Source organism: Salvelinus sp. IW2-2015, linkage group LG5 (assembly GCF_002910315.2).
Source record: "Salvelinus sp. IW2-2015 linkage group LG5, ASM291031v2, whole genome shotgun sequence".
In the NCBI taxonomy this organism is placed as follows: Eukaryota; Metazoa; Chordata; class Actinopteri; order Salmoniformes; family Salmonidae; genus Salvelinus; species Salvelinus sp. IW2-2015.
The window spans coordinates 21689557-21704886 of NC_036844.1; the positions used below are offsets into that span (position 1 = coordinate 21689557).

Here is a 15330-nt window from a genome sequence, read left to right on the forward strand (position 1 = left end):
AATAGTCATTGTTATTAGGCGTGTAGCCTATATTCCAAAATATACATCCCACATGTTTTTGTTATTATTGAAATTGGTTAGAATTGTTATTGAAATTTGCTATTAGGTTCGAATATAAATACAATTGCAGGATATCCGATATGTTGGTTATCGTACCCAACAATGTTTCAGAAATTTTGTAGAACTCCTAAAAACAAAAATGTAGACCTGTAGGCTACATTACAATCAGATTGCAACGAAATGCCCTTGCCAAAAAATCTACATTTGCTAACAAGTGTTCGAATACCATTGGCATCTTCTTTAGGTCATACAGTAAATAAGGAAAATGCATGCTGGTAGCTCGCCACAGATAGTATGGCCATTCTGAATAAAAACACAACAGCAAAATGGAACAATGACGCTCCGTCCACTTGTCTCTGTTGTTAGGCTACGGTATATTCTTGGCCGAATTAAAGAGGGGCACGAGAATGAAAACTCATGACAACAATGTATCGAAGAATCGCCCATTGCCCTATTTTGCAGGATGAAAGAAGGACACGTGTACCTCTAGATGTATAAGGAGCGAATGGAGGAGAAGGAGGTGTGTTGAACAGCGGAGTGTGTGTGTGGGAGGGGGGGCATACACTACACACGCCTCCGGACTCGCTCACATACAGAAACTCCCCTTTTCAGCACCGTGGACAGTGCATATTTCTCCACGCGCGACGCTCGGCATCTCGACTCGAGCTGTACTTTTGTTGTTCTAAAAACGAACACTGGTCCAATCGTGAGGTCAGCTGACGCTGGTAATGGCCACCCACCCCACCCCTCTCTCTACCTCCTCTCGACCAACACACGGATTCAAACAGCAAGTTGCTGCATTTTTAAGTTTCCTTGCACGGGGACCGACGAAGAGAGACAAGGTCGACAGGCATATACTACTTTAGCTTCTTAGAAAAATGTACTTTTATAAACGTCAATCGCGTTATTTTTGTGACTCTCAAAGGATAAACAAATAGGATCTTGCGTTTTTGTTTTTTCCTAATAAGCTCTTATCATTAAGCTCAGCAGTCGCCCTTCTTGCTTTCCTTTCCTCTGTATATCTCACTCAACCGCCCATTGACTTTATGTTCATCTGAGCTGAAAAGCATCACTGCTCAGAATGTTGCTAGAACATCCTGGATCGAGTTGTCAAAATCCCGGGAATTTCTCCCGACACAGCGCAGGTCAAGGTAAGCAGTCGGCTTTCTTGTTTGGAGTCTTTTGCACTTATGATCGAGCTTTTATACAACTTAATGTGGAAATGTAGGCTACTGGTGTGTCTATTTGAGGCGGCTTAGTCACCTGTGATCTGTTAATGGGTTTTAATTAGCTACGAAATATCTAGTTAGCCTACACAACAAATCAGCACAGCGGGGGCTCCGCCTGCAGCTCAAAGTTTTATTGACAGGATTCAAACAGGCATGAAATAGCCCATTGTATCTCACAGCACATCCTATCATCATCAGTTAAACTTCTCAAATAAGAGTTTAACAAATCATTATTAGACCTATATGCTGAAAGAAGTGGTACAGTAGGCTAGTCCTTTCCCTTTCGAGACGCGAGAAGTTGTGAAAATAGATAAATTGCTCGGCTACACACATCGAATGGATTTCATCATATTGGCGCATGGCAATGTGTCCACTATCCATTTGAACAACATTTCACTGAGTATTCATACTGTTTCGAGGTTGGATATTAAATATTTTGTTTCTGTTTCCCTGCCAGCGGGAGACGTTATGAATACGTAATGAGCTGTATTGTTGGGAATCATATCAACAGATGTTATGCGCGTGCTGTCATTGTACACCATCGCTCATGGCTGTCACTGGAGACCACGAGACCACCAGAGCGCGTTTGCAGTGCCTGTGTAACGCGACAATGCAACAGCCCGGCTGCACACAGGCCGCCCCCCGCCCTCCCTAGTCATCAGCCTGGGCAAAATGCTCAACAAGTGTCAGGTTCCCTTCGACAGGTGCGGTACCTACTTCCTGTTTGTAAATTAGGAATAAAATAAAGGAGGTGTATGCCACCAAATATCTTGTTTTACCGTGCGTAATAGGGGGAAACGAATAAGGCTTATGTGTGGGTTATTGCATTAACAAATCAAAATCAATAGATTAGCAATGGTTTTAGAAATAAAAGCAACAATCATATGTTTACGAAAACACTTGGCCATGACTGCCCCTTTCTCACGGACTATTTTTTTGATGTAGAGCATCGCTCATGCTACGCAATTACTGTCGTCTAGCCCCTCAAAAGTGAGCGATCAATAGGAGATACAAAATATTATAAAGCTGACAAGTAAGAGGGAGCACTGAAGCATCCCACACCTTTCACCAAATGTGTTTCATATACTCTGAAAATACAGGCAAATGGGGCATTGATTTTAGATTCATCAGGGGTCCACGCGGCCATGGCACTAGTCGTGATTTCCCAAGGCGCCCTTTTGCGGCTGAGATCAGTGTCAATAAAATGCATTCGAGTGTTGCTTCGATCAACATGTTATTGAACGGCCAATCTCTCCCCTAAGTAAACAGTTGTCTTTGTGAAGTCAGCATAGGCTATATGCCTAAGATATGGTGTTTGTGTTGCTCTGTGTGTGTGTGTGTGTGTGTGTGTGTGTGTGTGTGTGTGTGTGTCATTCGCCAGCCAGGTTTATATTATTTTTAAACTAATTGTATTGTTATTGTATTGTTATCTACCGTGACCCCATCAATACGATAACATTTTGGGAAGATTTTCTCTTTTGCTTTTGAGTTGATAAGATACCATGAGTGGGATGGCTGATATAATATCAGAAACATCCCAAATATCAAATATTACTTCTAATTAAATTAAACCATTGAAATATAACATTAACTTTGGTAAAGGAATATTTTCGTCTGATCCAGATTTTTCTAATGAAAAGTGTACGTTTAATCCCGTTATTATAAGAAGAAATGGGTATCATATTATGCTCCAATGTGGCTAATAATAGGTTCATGAGACATATGCCTCCAAATATTCGATTAAATGAGAGGATAAGCCTAGAAAACACATTTACGTTGATAGAAAATTGCAATTATATCCAATATAAAACTTTTGTCTTAAATATGATGCAATTACTGTAGGCTACAGCTGTAGGCTAGTAAAAACGTATTTCAGTGTGGCAATATTTTACTAAATAGTGGTCAAGTAACCTGAAATGTCGTTCTATTTATGTGCATTTTAGAAAGGGGAAAAAACGAATGAAACATATTGAAAACTATACTACAATTAGGCCTACATTATGTTTAGGATGGAAGGCTGTACAAATATTAGAGGTGCATTCTGCCTTGTCAACTACACATCAACTACAGAAATTCAATAATCACGGCCAAAATGAATTTTATAATAGGCTAATAGGCCTACTTTGAAAATATGTATAGGCCTATTTTAATCTTTGGTCTCAAAGCAGACCTCGTTTTGCGTATCTATTACAGACAAATATTTGTAATGGTACATACGTAGGCCTAATGTCACTTGGAACAGAACAGTTTCATGGCTAAATAAATTAAAATATGTGCCAGGCTCCATTTTCGTTTGCATTTGATCATGTGTGTAGCCTGCCCTATTATATGGCCGTGATTTGATTTGAAATAGGCCTACACACGGTCTTAGAGAAACGTGCGTAAAGGCCTTTGCAAAGTTCCAATTAAAGCCTCTTAGACCTACTACTCGTGCTGTGAAAATATATGTTCATAAGATCATGCAAAAAAATATATATAAGTGAACCAGCTATAGCCTAATGGTCAAGTAAGAGCTTCGTGCAATAAAATGACATTTAAAATGGCATAGCCTACATGCACCAACTTAACACAGCAACATGGTCGAAACCGTAGTCAAATGACATCTTGCGCCATGAAGTTAATTTTTTCTTCCGACGGATACTTGGTACCCGCACACCTTTCCAAGTTGCTGCTAGGTGATGATCAGCTATCTCCCTGCTTTAACAGGCCAGTCGCTAGGGTAACTGCGTTGCGTAATCCTCCACAGCGGACAACACACTGTATGATAAAGCAAACTCGAGCGCATGCAACCACACTGCGCGGATTTTTTTGTATTCCTGATATACTGCATAAAATCCCAATGTGAGCGAAAGGCCTAGAACACATAAATACATTCGTTTTTCGTTATCGTGTGAGGAGATAATGAGCAATGGATAGACATAATGAACGGAATTCTCCAAAAGGAGCACCGAATAACACGGAGATTCTGTTTGCCTTGCTAGCGCAGAGCGAAGAACTACGGAAAGGTATTCAACAGGGCACCACATATGATTCCATCCCATTGGACACGTAGTGGTTGAATCAACGTTGTTTTCACGTCATTTCAATTAAATGACGTTGAACCAGGGTGGAATAGACGTTGAATTGACGTCTGTGCCCAATGGGATTTGTGTTTAATCGAATCTGCCTTTGGTTGGCACATTACAATGGTTAGGCCTAGATATTTAATCAATCATTTGTTGTCGCTGTTTATACAACTCAGAATAAGGGATGTTGTTTTATTTCGTTCCAACACCTTCATGTATCGCACAAGCTTATTTCTATAACGCGTACGGTATGATGAATACAAAATATAAAGTTATTCGAATATTTCGATCGTTATACTTCCCTATTTTACATTTCTGAATATTTGTATAGTAACTGCAATTAAAGTATTATTTTTCTTACGTGCATATGTACAAAATTAACATTATTCTTGCATGCACAATTCGCTCCATGCAACATATCTTTTAGACTAGTCAGTGGTTAGCCGAAACAGTGGTTACATCCCTTTAATTTTTTTCTACTTTTAGCTCCTGTCGCCTGTATTACAATGGATTAGGGCTAAATCTGTATGACGAAGGATTAAGGCTAAAAACGGTGAATCTATGAAAGGACATAGGCATATGTCTTATCTTTTTGCTCCTGAACACCACAAAACAAGTTTTAACATTTGGACGCACAGTTTTAATCGGGTTGCAATTTCTCTATACATTGCATATGGGTTAAAGATATTAAAGACCTTTTGTTGTCAAGCATCCCTCCTACTTTCTTTGTTTGCTGTAGTGCGGAGGCCTACCTGAACTTTAAAAAACGTGTCTGATATTTTACAAAATATCAGAACATTATTGTCTTAAATGCTTAAAGATATTTTTGTGTTTAGATTGTACCAACTATGTCTATGTAACAAAGGGCCATATATGTGCATTATGTGACAAATATGTATACGAGGTTAACCTGTTAACGAGATTTTTATAAATATTACTGCAATTTCTAGGGATTGAATTGGCTTTCATGGGCAGGCATATAGGCTACAGGTTATATTATTGGTAAGCAAGACACCTTTGATTGTTGCGTGAGACAAGGCAGCGTATTCTAGTTTTACAGAATCTATTGAATTAATAATGAATTTGATGCACCTGTTCATGACGTGGCTCCCTCGCTGTTGTGCATTGCTTGCTCTTGGCAGAAAAAAATGGTCCATTAATTTTTCATAAATTGCTCACAAACGAACAATAGGAATGCGATTCCTTAGACGGATGAAACACGAAGTGCTTGAACTTTTGAATAAATAATAAAGCCGAGTGATAACATCTCAAAACGTATTTAAGTTGCCAGTGATGCAATTTCACTCGACAAGCGTTTGTTGATAGTTTAATAATAAGTTGCTTGTTGTGAGTTGTAATGACATTCTTTGCTGAAAGAGGGCCATTTTCATTTCGTGCATTGTGTTGTCTTGACGAAGGCCATGCTTATTCCCAAAAGTTCAATGGCCTGTAAATTGTCATATTATGTCTATTGATGTTCAGTTAATTATATGAGTTAGAGCTAATCCTGAACTTGATGAAGACACGAGCTGTAATCACATTTGGCCATATGGAAGGCCGGGTTCATCATTCCTACATATCCTGCCGTGTCTTATTGCTTATGCTAATTCTAGAGCAAATAGGCTTCTTGCAGCTTATAGGCCTACCTACAACAATTTATATTAATTATGTGTCAATGTGATCATTTGCATGGTATCATCAGCATGTCTAAATGGTCAATAAAACCATGTAAATAGGCCTACTGAACACACAACGTGTAGCATTTAGCTTTGTGACTCATGCTAAATCTGACATCAAAACACATTTCACCTGATCCACTGTCTGCAAGTGTGCATTTTCAGCGTAATTTCATGCGTAAAACATGTTTGATGGGAAAGGCTTGGATGGTGTTTTGCTAATCGAATGCGGGAATATTGCCAACATATTCAGTGTGCGAACGGTGGATCAAATTTAGCTGTGGTCTCGTTTACATTAACGAAACCATCCTTCCCCACTCAGTGAAGCGGGCCTGCTTCTACGTGATTTGGAAACCGGATGTAAAGTAAAACCTCATGAGCAGCCTTTGGGCCAGCGTTGATTGGGCGGCTGAGCATACATAAGGGGATTTGACCAGTGTCGCTACAGAGGGCTTGTTTTTTTTCTTTCCTTTTTATTATCCCTAGTGATTCTTTAGTGGGAACAAATGGACCAGTGTTTTAAAGAGAGAGGGACCCATGCGCCTGTTGTAACCTCAAACAGAGGGATAGGAATAGAATAGCCCATGGTCGCAAGAAGGGAAACAGGGAGAGATAGAGAGGGAAAGGATTAGAGAGAGAGAGTTTTCCGGGATCCACTGTCGTTTCTGGTCTGGACTTGGATCAGTGGGTTACCATGCAAAGTAAGAGTGTTTGTTTCATGGCATGCGCTTTTTTGAGGAGTGATAGTAAGAGGGTACTTTTTGATGTCTTCTTCATTAACTCAACAGATCAAACCCATAATAACTCAATCAGCCAATAGGTATTCGATGCTCTTCCACTGGGCACACACTGGTTGAATTAACGTTGTTTTCACGTAATTTCCATTAAATTACGTTGAACCAACTGAATTTACGTCAGTGCTCAGTGAGATGGCTTTACTAGTTGGATTTCAGCTGTGTGTGTCCTTTTGTATTGCTGTACATCTGTCACCCACACGTGGAAAAGGGTAACGTATGTTGCCAGGTTTCAATCATCATGGGAGGAACAAAATAACCATTGGCGTTTACTGTCATTTCTGGGTTATGAAAAAAATGATGATGATGGCGATGATGACAAAAACAAATGAATGGCTGTAATTTATAGACAGCATAGTGTATTTACTTACATCTGATACTACTGAAATAATTGTGTCCCTACATTTATACATCAATAATGAGTCCACAACACCTTCGTCAACTTAAATCCACTTCGAAATGTGCCTTTTGGTGATAGTTTCTCAGTTAGCACATGTGACATTGGCAATGCATTTATGCTTTTCATTCAACCGGATTATTGTATTAGGCCTACATATTTTTTATTGAATAGATAACAGTTGAAGAGTTTATTTCCAAAACGCTATATCCACCAGTTTATCAAATGTGTGTTTTTTCATCAGAAATAATTGCTTATCCTTCATCTTCATGTATATGTATAATAATACTGTTCTACGATGTGTTATTCAGAGTTTAGATGTGTATGCAAATGTATTTTTTGAAAAACGATATATATCCATTGTTTAGCTGGAATGGAATGTTCGTATCCTGTATATTTGACTGTGGTATGCGGTTGTCTCACCTAGCTATCTCAAGATGAATCTACGTGCTCTGGATAATAGCATCTGCTAAATGTCAAATGTAAATGTTTAACGTACAGATCACATATTACTGTATTGAATTAAAAAATATATTCAATATTGATGTCACAAATGTATCATTTGTACATTTCTTTATTAAAAATGTAGGTATTTGACTGTGTAAAATCTAACACTACTACTCATTTCTCTGAGCATGAGGCGGATATATAGCATTTTGCAAAAAAAAGCATGATTATTTGTCTCTGAAATTGTTAAACCATCAAGTAATAGATTTGAAACAAAAACATGTCTGTCATTGAACAACCTCCATGCCATGATTAGATAGTGAAAAAACACACCAATCTCTTTCATAATTTCTTTAAATAATAAAAGCTAATTTACCAACATTTCTGAAAATGGATATAGAGCGTTTTGTAATGAAACTCTTCAATTCTCAACTATGTGACAATATATAGGCTACCGATGAAAATAAAACATATACAATAGCATAGATACTAGATCAGTGACAAAACGGTCTCATATTTGCCCTGAAATAGACTGCATTGGGATTTTCCCATTAGTTTCTATTGACTCTGCAAATGTATACATGTGAAGTTGTAGTGTCAACTATAAAACAAGTCATGTAAATGTGTGCTTAACGTGGAAGAAATAGGCCAATTTTAAAAAAAAAATGAATGTGTTTTCAATTTTGCAGCAATGTGAATAGGTCTAAGATCACTTTCATGTATTATTTTATCAGTACACATTTGTTTTCAATTAAGCAATTTAAAATAATGTAGGCCTATTGTGTGTTTCGTTGTGAGGGCATGGCATAGGCCCCTATCATTAGACTACTACGTTATTACAATTAGGTTTAGTAATTCATTACTCAGATGTAATTAATTGAATTAGAGTAATTTGTCACGGATCTCAGAATATTAAGTATAATTTATCAACAACAAAACATTTAAATTATTTATATCGAATTAGTGTCTTTATTTAGATATTATCATAAGTAAGTATATTCTAAATCAAATGCATTAACAAATGTCTACATTTGACAATAGTATGAATAGGCTTAGCTATTTTTGAGTCGTAAACTATTTGACCACCAAATGCTAAATGATCTCTTAAGCAGTGTTTTAATTCAAGATGGCTTCATGGTCATCCTGTCTTCTCCCCTTCAGAGATTCCTGTATGCGCGGGCTGTAATCAACACATCGTGGACCGCTTCATCCTCAAAGTGCTGGACCGCCATTGGCACAGCAAGTGCCTGAAATGCAGCGACTGCCAATCCCAACTAGCGGACAAGTGCTTCAGCCGGGAAGATAGAGTCTACTGCAAAGAAGACTTTTTTAAGTGGGTGCAAGAAATACGCCATGAAATATATATTCTTTAATGAAAGACAAATTATTGAAAATATGTCAGGTGTGTAGCCTAATATTTAATGTAAACCAAGCCTAATTATTCGATATAATCACACGGTCTGCATCTTATTTTGAGGTTGTGAATGTGATGAAACACTCACTTGTCAATGTATTGATGATAACCTTCTTATTTCCTAAAAGGAGATTTGGGACCAAATGCGCCGCGTGTCAGCAAGGTATTCCGCCGACGCAAGTGGTGAGGAGAGCGCAGGATTTCGTGTACCACCTGCACTGCTTCGCGTGCATCGTGTGCAAAAGGCAGCTCGCGACAGGTGACGAGTACTACTTGATGGAAGACAGCAGACTCGTGTGCAAGGCTGACTACGAAACCGCCAAACAGAGAGGTGAGAGGTCACGGTATACCTGAACATACCTTTATCACACCTAATTAGGGTCCCCAAGATCAGAGTGCCTAGACTCTAACGCGGAATTACGCATGTATCCACTGTCGTTGATATTTCAGCCATATCAAAGAATGTGTATATCCTACAATGCCCACATCTTCATTTATGTCTGCTAAATAACGTGAAGAAGGATTTAACATATTATAGGCTATCACGCACGCATCACCGAATAAGTTATGTAATGTTTTACTTATTTGATCCATTGACCTTTTATTGAGCAACTGCTTGGAGCTGTGAACTTGATCTACAAGACTATGAGGTCACCCATAAACACTTGACCCACCTGCGCTGATTGCATCGTATCCCGCATCCCAATCGATAGCAATATGGATACAGCCTATCCAATTGCAGTGAAGAGAGAAAACGTAGTTCTTTCTGTTTTATTTTATTAGCAGACCGACAGTGACTAAGAAGATTATATTCAGCCTCATCTGCACAACAGACTATTTAGGAGGTTTGTTTCAAAGGTGTTTAAAGCGCTGGTGACCATGTTTTGCTAAACTATCTCATAGGCTACAATAAGGCCTCATATTTCAAGTAAAATAATTGAAATTGGAATGAAATGTCAAATGCAATGACCAAAATGGGCATGTTTTCTACCACAAACGTATTTTTGGGAAAACGAAATGAAGTTTACAACTAGATTTTTTTTCTTCCACTGAATTTGAAATTAATACTTTTTTAATAAAAATGCTTATTCGTTGCATGCTAAATTGAGTACAACTGACCTCAGAGAATCTGTTTTAACACAACGAAATCCAGCAAGGGTAGGCCAAAATTTTCTTTGTGAATAGTTCGTGTTACTCAAGTTCTCTTCCCCATCTGTTTGTGTGAATTTACTGACTAAACCAACCGCTGATTTACCCATTGAGTTAAGATGAGTTTTCATGGAAAACCACACACGTTTATTTGGTTAATGAGAGGGCCTCATTACTTCGGTGTTTGCCCACTTGTAGGATGGTCTGGCATATGTTTTTGTTCATAGGCTTTTGGTTTAAGAGTTAGTATTTATCTGGGTATAATTAGGCTTATTGAAAGTAATAAGTCAGAAAATGAAGTTATGAAGTTTACTCGTCTTCCCATTGTTTTCTACAATATTTTTTTTTCAGTTCTGGTATGTCACTTGCACTTTTCAATGGCTGAACCTGAATATCTATAAACAGCCTATTTACCCTTGGAATCTAAGGTTAAGTCTTTTAGCATAAAGTAGGCCTAATGGGGTACATGTTTGTGTAAGGTCTGGCTTACAATGTGTGTCTTTTATTTTCAGAGGCAGACTCAACAGCGAAAAGGCCACGAACGACTATCACCGCCAAACAGCTCGAGACCCTGAAAAACGCTTACAACAACTCTCCAAAACCTGCCCGCCACGTCCGAGAACAGCTATCGTCAGAAACCGGCCTAGATATGCGTGTTGTTCAGGTAACTATCCATTCCCCTCCACTATAGACCATTTCATTAGCGTCCTTATTTTAGTATTATTTCAGGACATGCATGGGATTCCATTGAAATACTGCTTGAAATGGCCTCCCAGCCGGTTTGAATGGTTAGAATTTACGATAAGATGGATTAAAATGAAGTCCACACACTTGAAAGTCAGAACTGTAAGCGCGAGCTCGTTAACAATGCTAAGATAGAGCTTCGCATATTGTCTGTCCGTGAAAGATCCCTACTGTGGTTGACTATAGTCATATATATTGTTTATTTGCAAGGACACTTAAAGTAGGTACGCGGAAGCCACTATCGCGCTTCATTATTCACGGAAGGGGAAATGGGGGTTAAGAGGGTTCACTTCGGCTGCATATCACTAATGAATATAGGCCTTGCCTATATGTAGGAGAGAAAGGAGGAACATTTTTACCTGGTTGAATTAAATTAGGCTTTGCATGATGTGGATTGTAAACAACAAAATATGTGCTAACATTGAATGGTTCATCAATCATAAGTGTCTCTTAAAAATAAAATACAAATGTTTTCAAATTGTATCACACACGTTTACAGCTAAAATTTAGAACGTGGCCATAGTGAAATGTGAATAATTAGAATCACCTCCGGGTGAGTAGATCCCAGTGAGAAGGTAACATGCGACCTGTCTGCTCCCAGGGTTAAGGACAACTTGTAGCTGTCGCAAAGTTAATTAGCGTGATAAATCTCAGGGCATGTTAGTCCCAACATTAGTGTTCTGCGACAAAGAGGCGACCTGCTTCCCAGACAGTCCTTGAAAATTAATTTTGTTTTAATGTTAATGTGCTGTACCTGACCACTTAAAAGCATAGCAGTTTCACTGAAGAAAGAGTCAAGAAAAATGATGTCCGGAACGGTCCAGTAAGTAGAATGTAATTTGGCATCAGAACTGATATGTCCTATAGTCTATGAACGAAAAATGCAGTTCAAAAGAAACAACATTTATTTTATAAAACTGACTACTTGTGTATAGCCTACTCTTCTGTAAATGTAACACTAAATTATATATTTCTAATTTTAAGAAATCTATTTCACTTCACTCACAAGTGTATTGTAGGAGAAGGCTTATTGGAGGATCTGCCTTCAACAGGAAACTTCCCAATTATATACCTCAAATAAATAAAACAAAACCTATATGTACCAAACACCTCCTTTGTCCTCCAGGTCTGGTTTCAGAACAGGCGAGCAAAAGAGAAGAGGCTGAAGAAGGATGCAGGCAGACAGAGGTGGGGACAGTACTTCCGCAACATGAAGAGGTCGCGAGGCAGTTCMAAATCAGACAAGGACAGTATCCAGGAGGAGGGCATGGACAGCGAYGCTGAGGTCTCCTTTACAGGTAGGATGAGAAAACAAACAGACAGACATATCTGAGATGATGTATTCACAATAATCAAATTAAAGGGAATGGGATACAGAGGGCGCCTTTAAGTTCCTGTTTGAGGAATTATGAGAGATGATTAAAAAAATTGTTATTATCACAATTATAATACCAACTCTTTTTATATGATTTATTAGCCCCTGAAGTGCATAGTGGAAATGGACATAGCACATTTGTAAACCACACATTTTGGTTTATACCCACTCAAATGTGAACGAAACCCAAATAATTCCAATGAGGGAAAATCTTATAAATCTAATTTTATATGAATGACCAGAATCAAACTAATAATATCAGCACTATATTCCATAAGGCTTCTATAATGCCACACCCTGACCAAGTGTCCTCCATTTTGTTCCAGACGAGCCACCCATGTCGGAGCTCAGTCACTCCAATGGCATCTACAGCGGCCTGAGCGAGTCGTCTCCAGCAATGGGGGGCAGCCACGGCCCCTTCCCCCTGGAGCATGGAGTCGTCCCCTCTCAGGACCAGTACCGTGACATCCGCTCCAGCAGCCCCTACGGCCTACCCCAGTCTCCAGGCTCGCTTCAGGCCCTGCCCAGGCACCAGCCCCCCATCTCCAGCCTGGTCTACCCTGACTCCGGCCTGTCCATCATGACCCAAGGCGGGGCCCCGGGGCTGAACCCAGGCATGAGAGGAGTGTTGGGGGGCACTAACGGCCCCAGCTCGGATCTGTCCACTGGCAGCAGTGGGGGCTACCCAGACTTCCCAGCGAGTCCAGCTTCCTGGTTGGATGAAGTGGACCACGGCCAGTTTTGATTAGCTGGGTTGATTGGTCAACGTGGTCTAAGGACTCAAAGGTGTGTGTCACAAACTGGAAAGAGACAGTCACACATGACCTGTGAAACAGAGAGACCGGGTCGAACGGTTGCTGTCTTCCACCCTTCTTGGATCACTCCATCTGTCTCTATCAATTAACTGTCAATCTTTTTAATTTCTCCTCATCTGAGTGGACTGGAAGGAAGGATTGGGCCATCAAAAAGTATAAATGGCAGCACTTGGAACTCACACACTCCATTCCTCATAGAGAACCAGACTGAGAATCATGGCGTGCTGGCCTGTTATGAATGATCATTTAGCGCTACTGACGGAGTGTTGATATATTGCTCCGATAGCATCAAGAGCAGGGTCTGAAAGGAAAGCACCTCACTTCTACAATCAGAACGTTTAATTGTCAGACAGACAGACTACTCAATCTCTGTCTTAAGTCTCAACAGCACTGCTCAAACAGTCCTCCACCATTGAACTATGTGTACAGCGGCTTTGGACCATCATGCTTTTGATCCCTATGGTGTCATCAATATTAAACCAGAGGAAGCTCACAGATACACACTATTTCCAGCTCTGCTATCGTTGTGACAACATAACAAATTTCAACTTTTGCCCAATTGGATTGTGATAGACTCTACCCCCAATCCTTTCCACCTTATTCTTCTCTCTGTTTTTTTATATGTACTGCACTGATGCAGGTTTTGGTTAAAGTCAGAGTCTTTACATGTCTGGTTGTTGCCAAATGTCTATATATATATATATTACAGTTTATCATTGTGGAGACTTTATTTTTATACAACCCCTTCGACAATATGAATACACTGATATTAGTACTTTGTACATTGACAGCCAGGGATCTAGACAGGTTGTAGATGTCGCCTCCCACCGATAACTAGAGGGGCAATTACTTCTATGCATTTGTGTGTTTTCAGATGTATCTTGTTCTTTTCTTTCTGAGCTACCTGGGCATGCTGAAACCCAGGCTGGTGTATGTGTTTGTTTATGTGGAAGATGTTTTATGTCTTATTTATTCTCTCTGATGATGATGATGATGATGATGATTAAGTGATACAGGTCTTTAATAAATGTGTCAGCTAAATCCAAACTGACCAATGGATCTTGTATCACATCTTTATTTTATTGTATTATATTGACTATGGGCTGTATCCTAGGTTCTCTTCTATGTTAGAATTTTTTTTTTTAAGTGTTTTATGCACACCTTAATTCTGCAAAACACTAACAGAAGCTAGGGTAATTGGGGTGGTGGCTTATCTCCAATATTCATCCCTAATTTTCCTGGAGTATTAATTACATTGATCTTATATCAGAATACAGATACTGCAGGAGAAAAGGAGATCTGGAGATCTGGCTGTGTCTGCAGATTGGCCGTCTGGCAAATTACCAAAGCCGTATCAAGAGTTCAACGGCTCTTTAGTGCAGAAATTTGATGCAGACTGAGAGGCAACATGTCGATTTAGAGATAACCGTGTCTTGTTTGCCCAAATGCCCCTACGGGATAAAAATCTTAAATCCATTAGCTTAGGAGGGATCGAATGGCCCTTGTAAATTTCCTCATTTGTTTACTTATTCAAAGTCGGGTTCAATTAAATAGATTAAACAGTGTGGTGTGTGTGTGTGTGCGGCGTACATGCGTCTGTGTGACGTCAATTTCTAAAAAAAATTCTCACAGTGACAAAGACTTGCATTGCGGTTTTATCTGTGCATAGCATCACAGACAACACATTAAAAACCATCCTCACCCTGACAAATCCTATCAATCTGTACCATCTTTTAGATGGACTCTTTCGCCATCTTCCAGCAATTTGCAACGTATTCCAGGAGACCTGATCATGAACAACTCTGGACTTTACTTAGGTATAGCTTCATGACCTAAGACGGCCTAAATATTAGTAACATTTTAGATTTAGGAGAGAAAGTTCAACCAACAACATCTCACAAACTCTCTGCACAAACTGATGTTTGTCCAAAAGACCAACCTCCTTGGTCTAATAATAATGATCTGCCTATGGCAGCACTGTAACATGAGGATTCACCCCACCTCACCTTCATATGAGACTAGAATACCAAGCATGTTGATAAACAATAGGCGCTGTGTTTGAATAACTGTGCATTGTCAGATTTAACCTAAGCACTTACCATAATTGCTCCAACTAAATGTTATTTCCAGGGGTTGGAAGATTGATGCTTTTAGAAACACTGGCT

At 39.3% G+C, this 15330-nt stretch overlaps 1 protein-coding gene across 3 annotated transcripts; it reads left to right on the forward strand.

Moving 5' to 3' along the window:
* Positions 1-627: 627 nt before the first annotated feature.
* On the forward strand, positions 628-14229 carry lhx3 (LIM homeobox 3). 3 transcript variants are annotated; one of them, XM_023987721.2, is made up of 6 exons: positions 628-1211; positions 8830-9001; positions 9214-9413; positions 10744-10895; positions 12102-12273; positions 12677-14229. In XM_023987721.2, the coding sequence occupies exons 1-6, from the start codon at positions 1142-1144 to the stop codon at positions 13093-13095; spliced, it is 1185 nt and encodes a 394-aa protein (XP_023843489.1). In that variant the 5' UTR covers positions 628-1141; the 3' UTR covers positions 13096-14229. The 3 variants fall into 3 exon arrangements, with proteins under 3 accessions (XP_023843489.1, XP_023843488.1, XP_070299699.1); XM_023987720.2 differs by having other exon boundaries at positions 629-1211; positions 9211-9413; XM_070443598.1 differs by lacking the exon at positions 628-1211 and adding an exon at positions 3829-4294 and having other exon boundaries at positions 9211-9413.
* The last annotated feature ends 1101 nt before the right edge of the window (positions 14230-15330 follow it).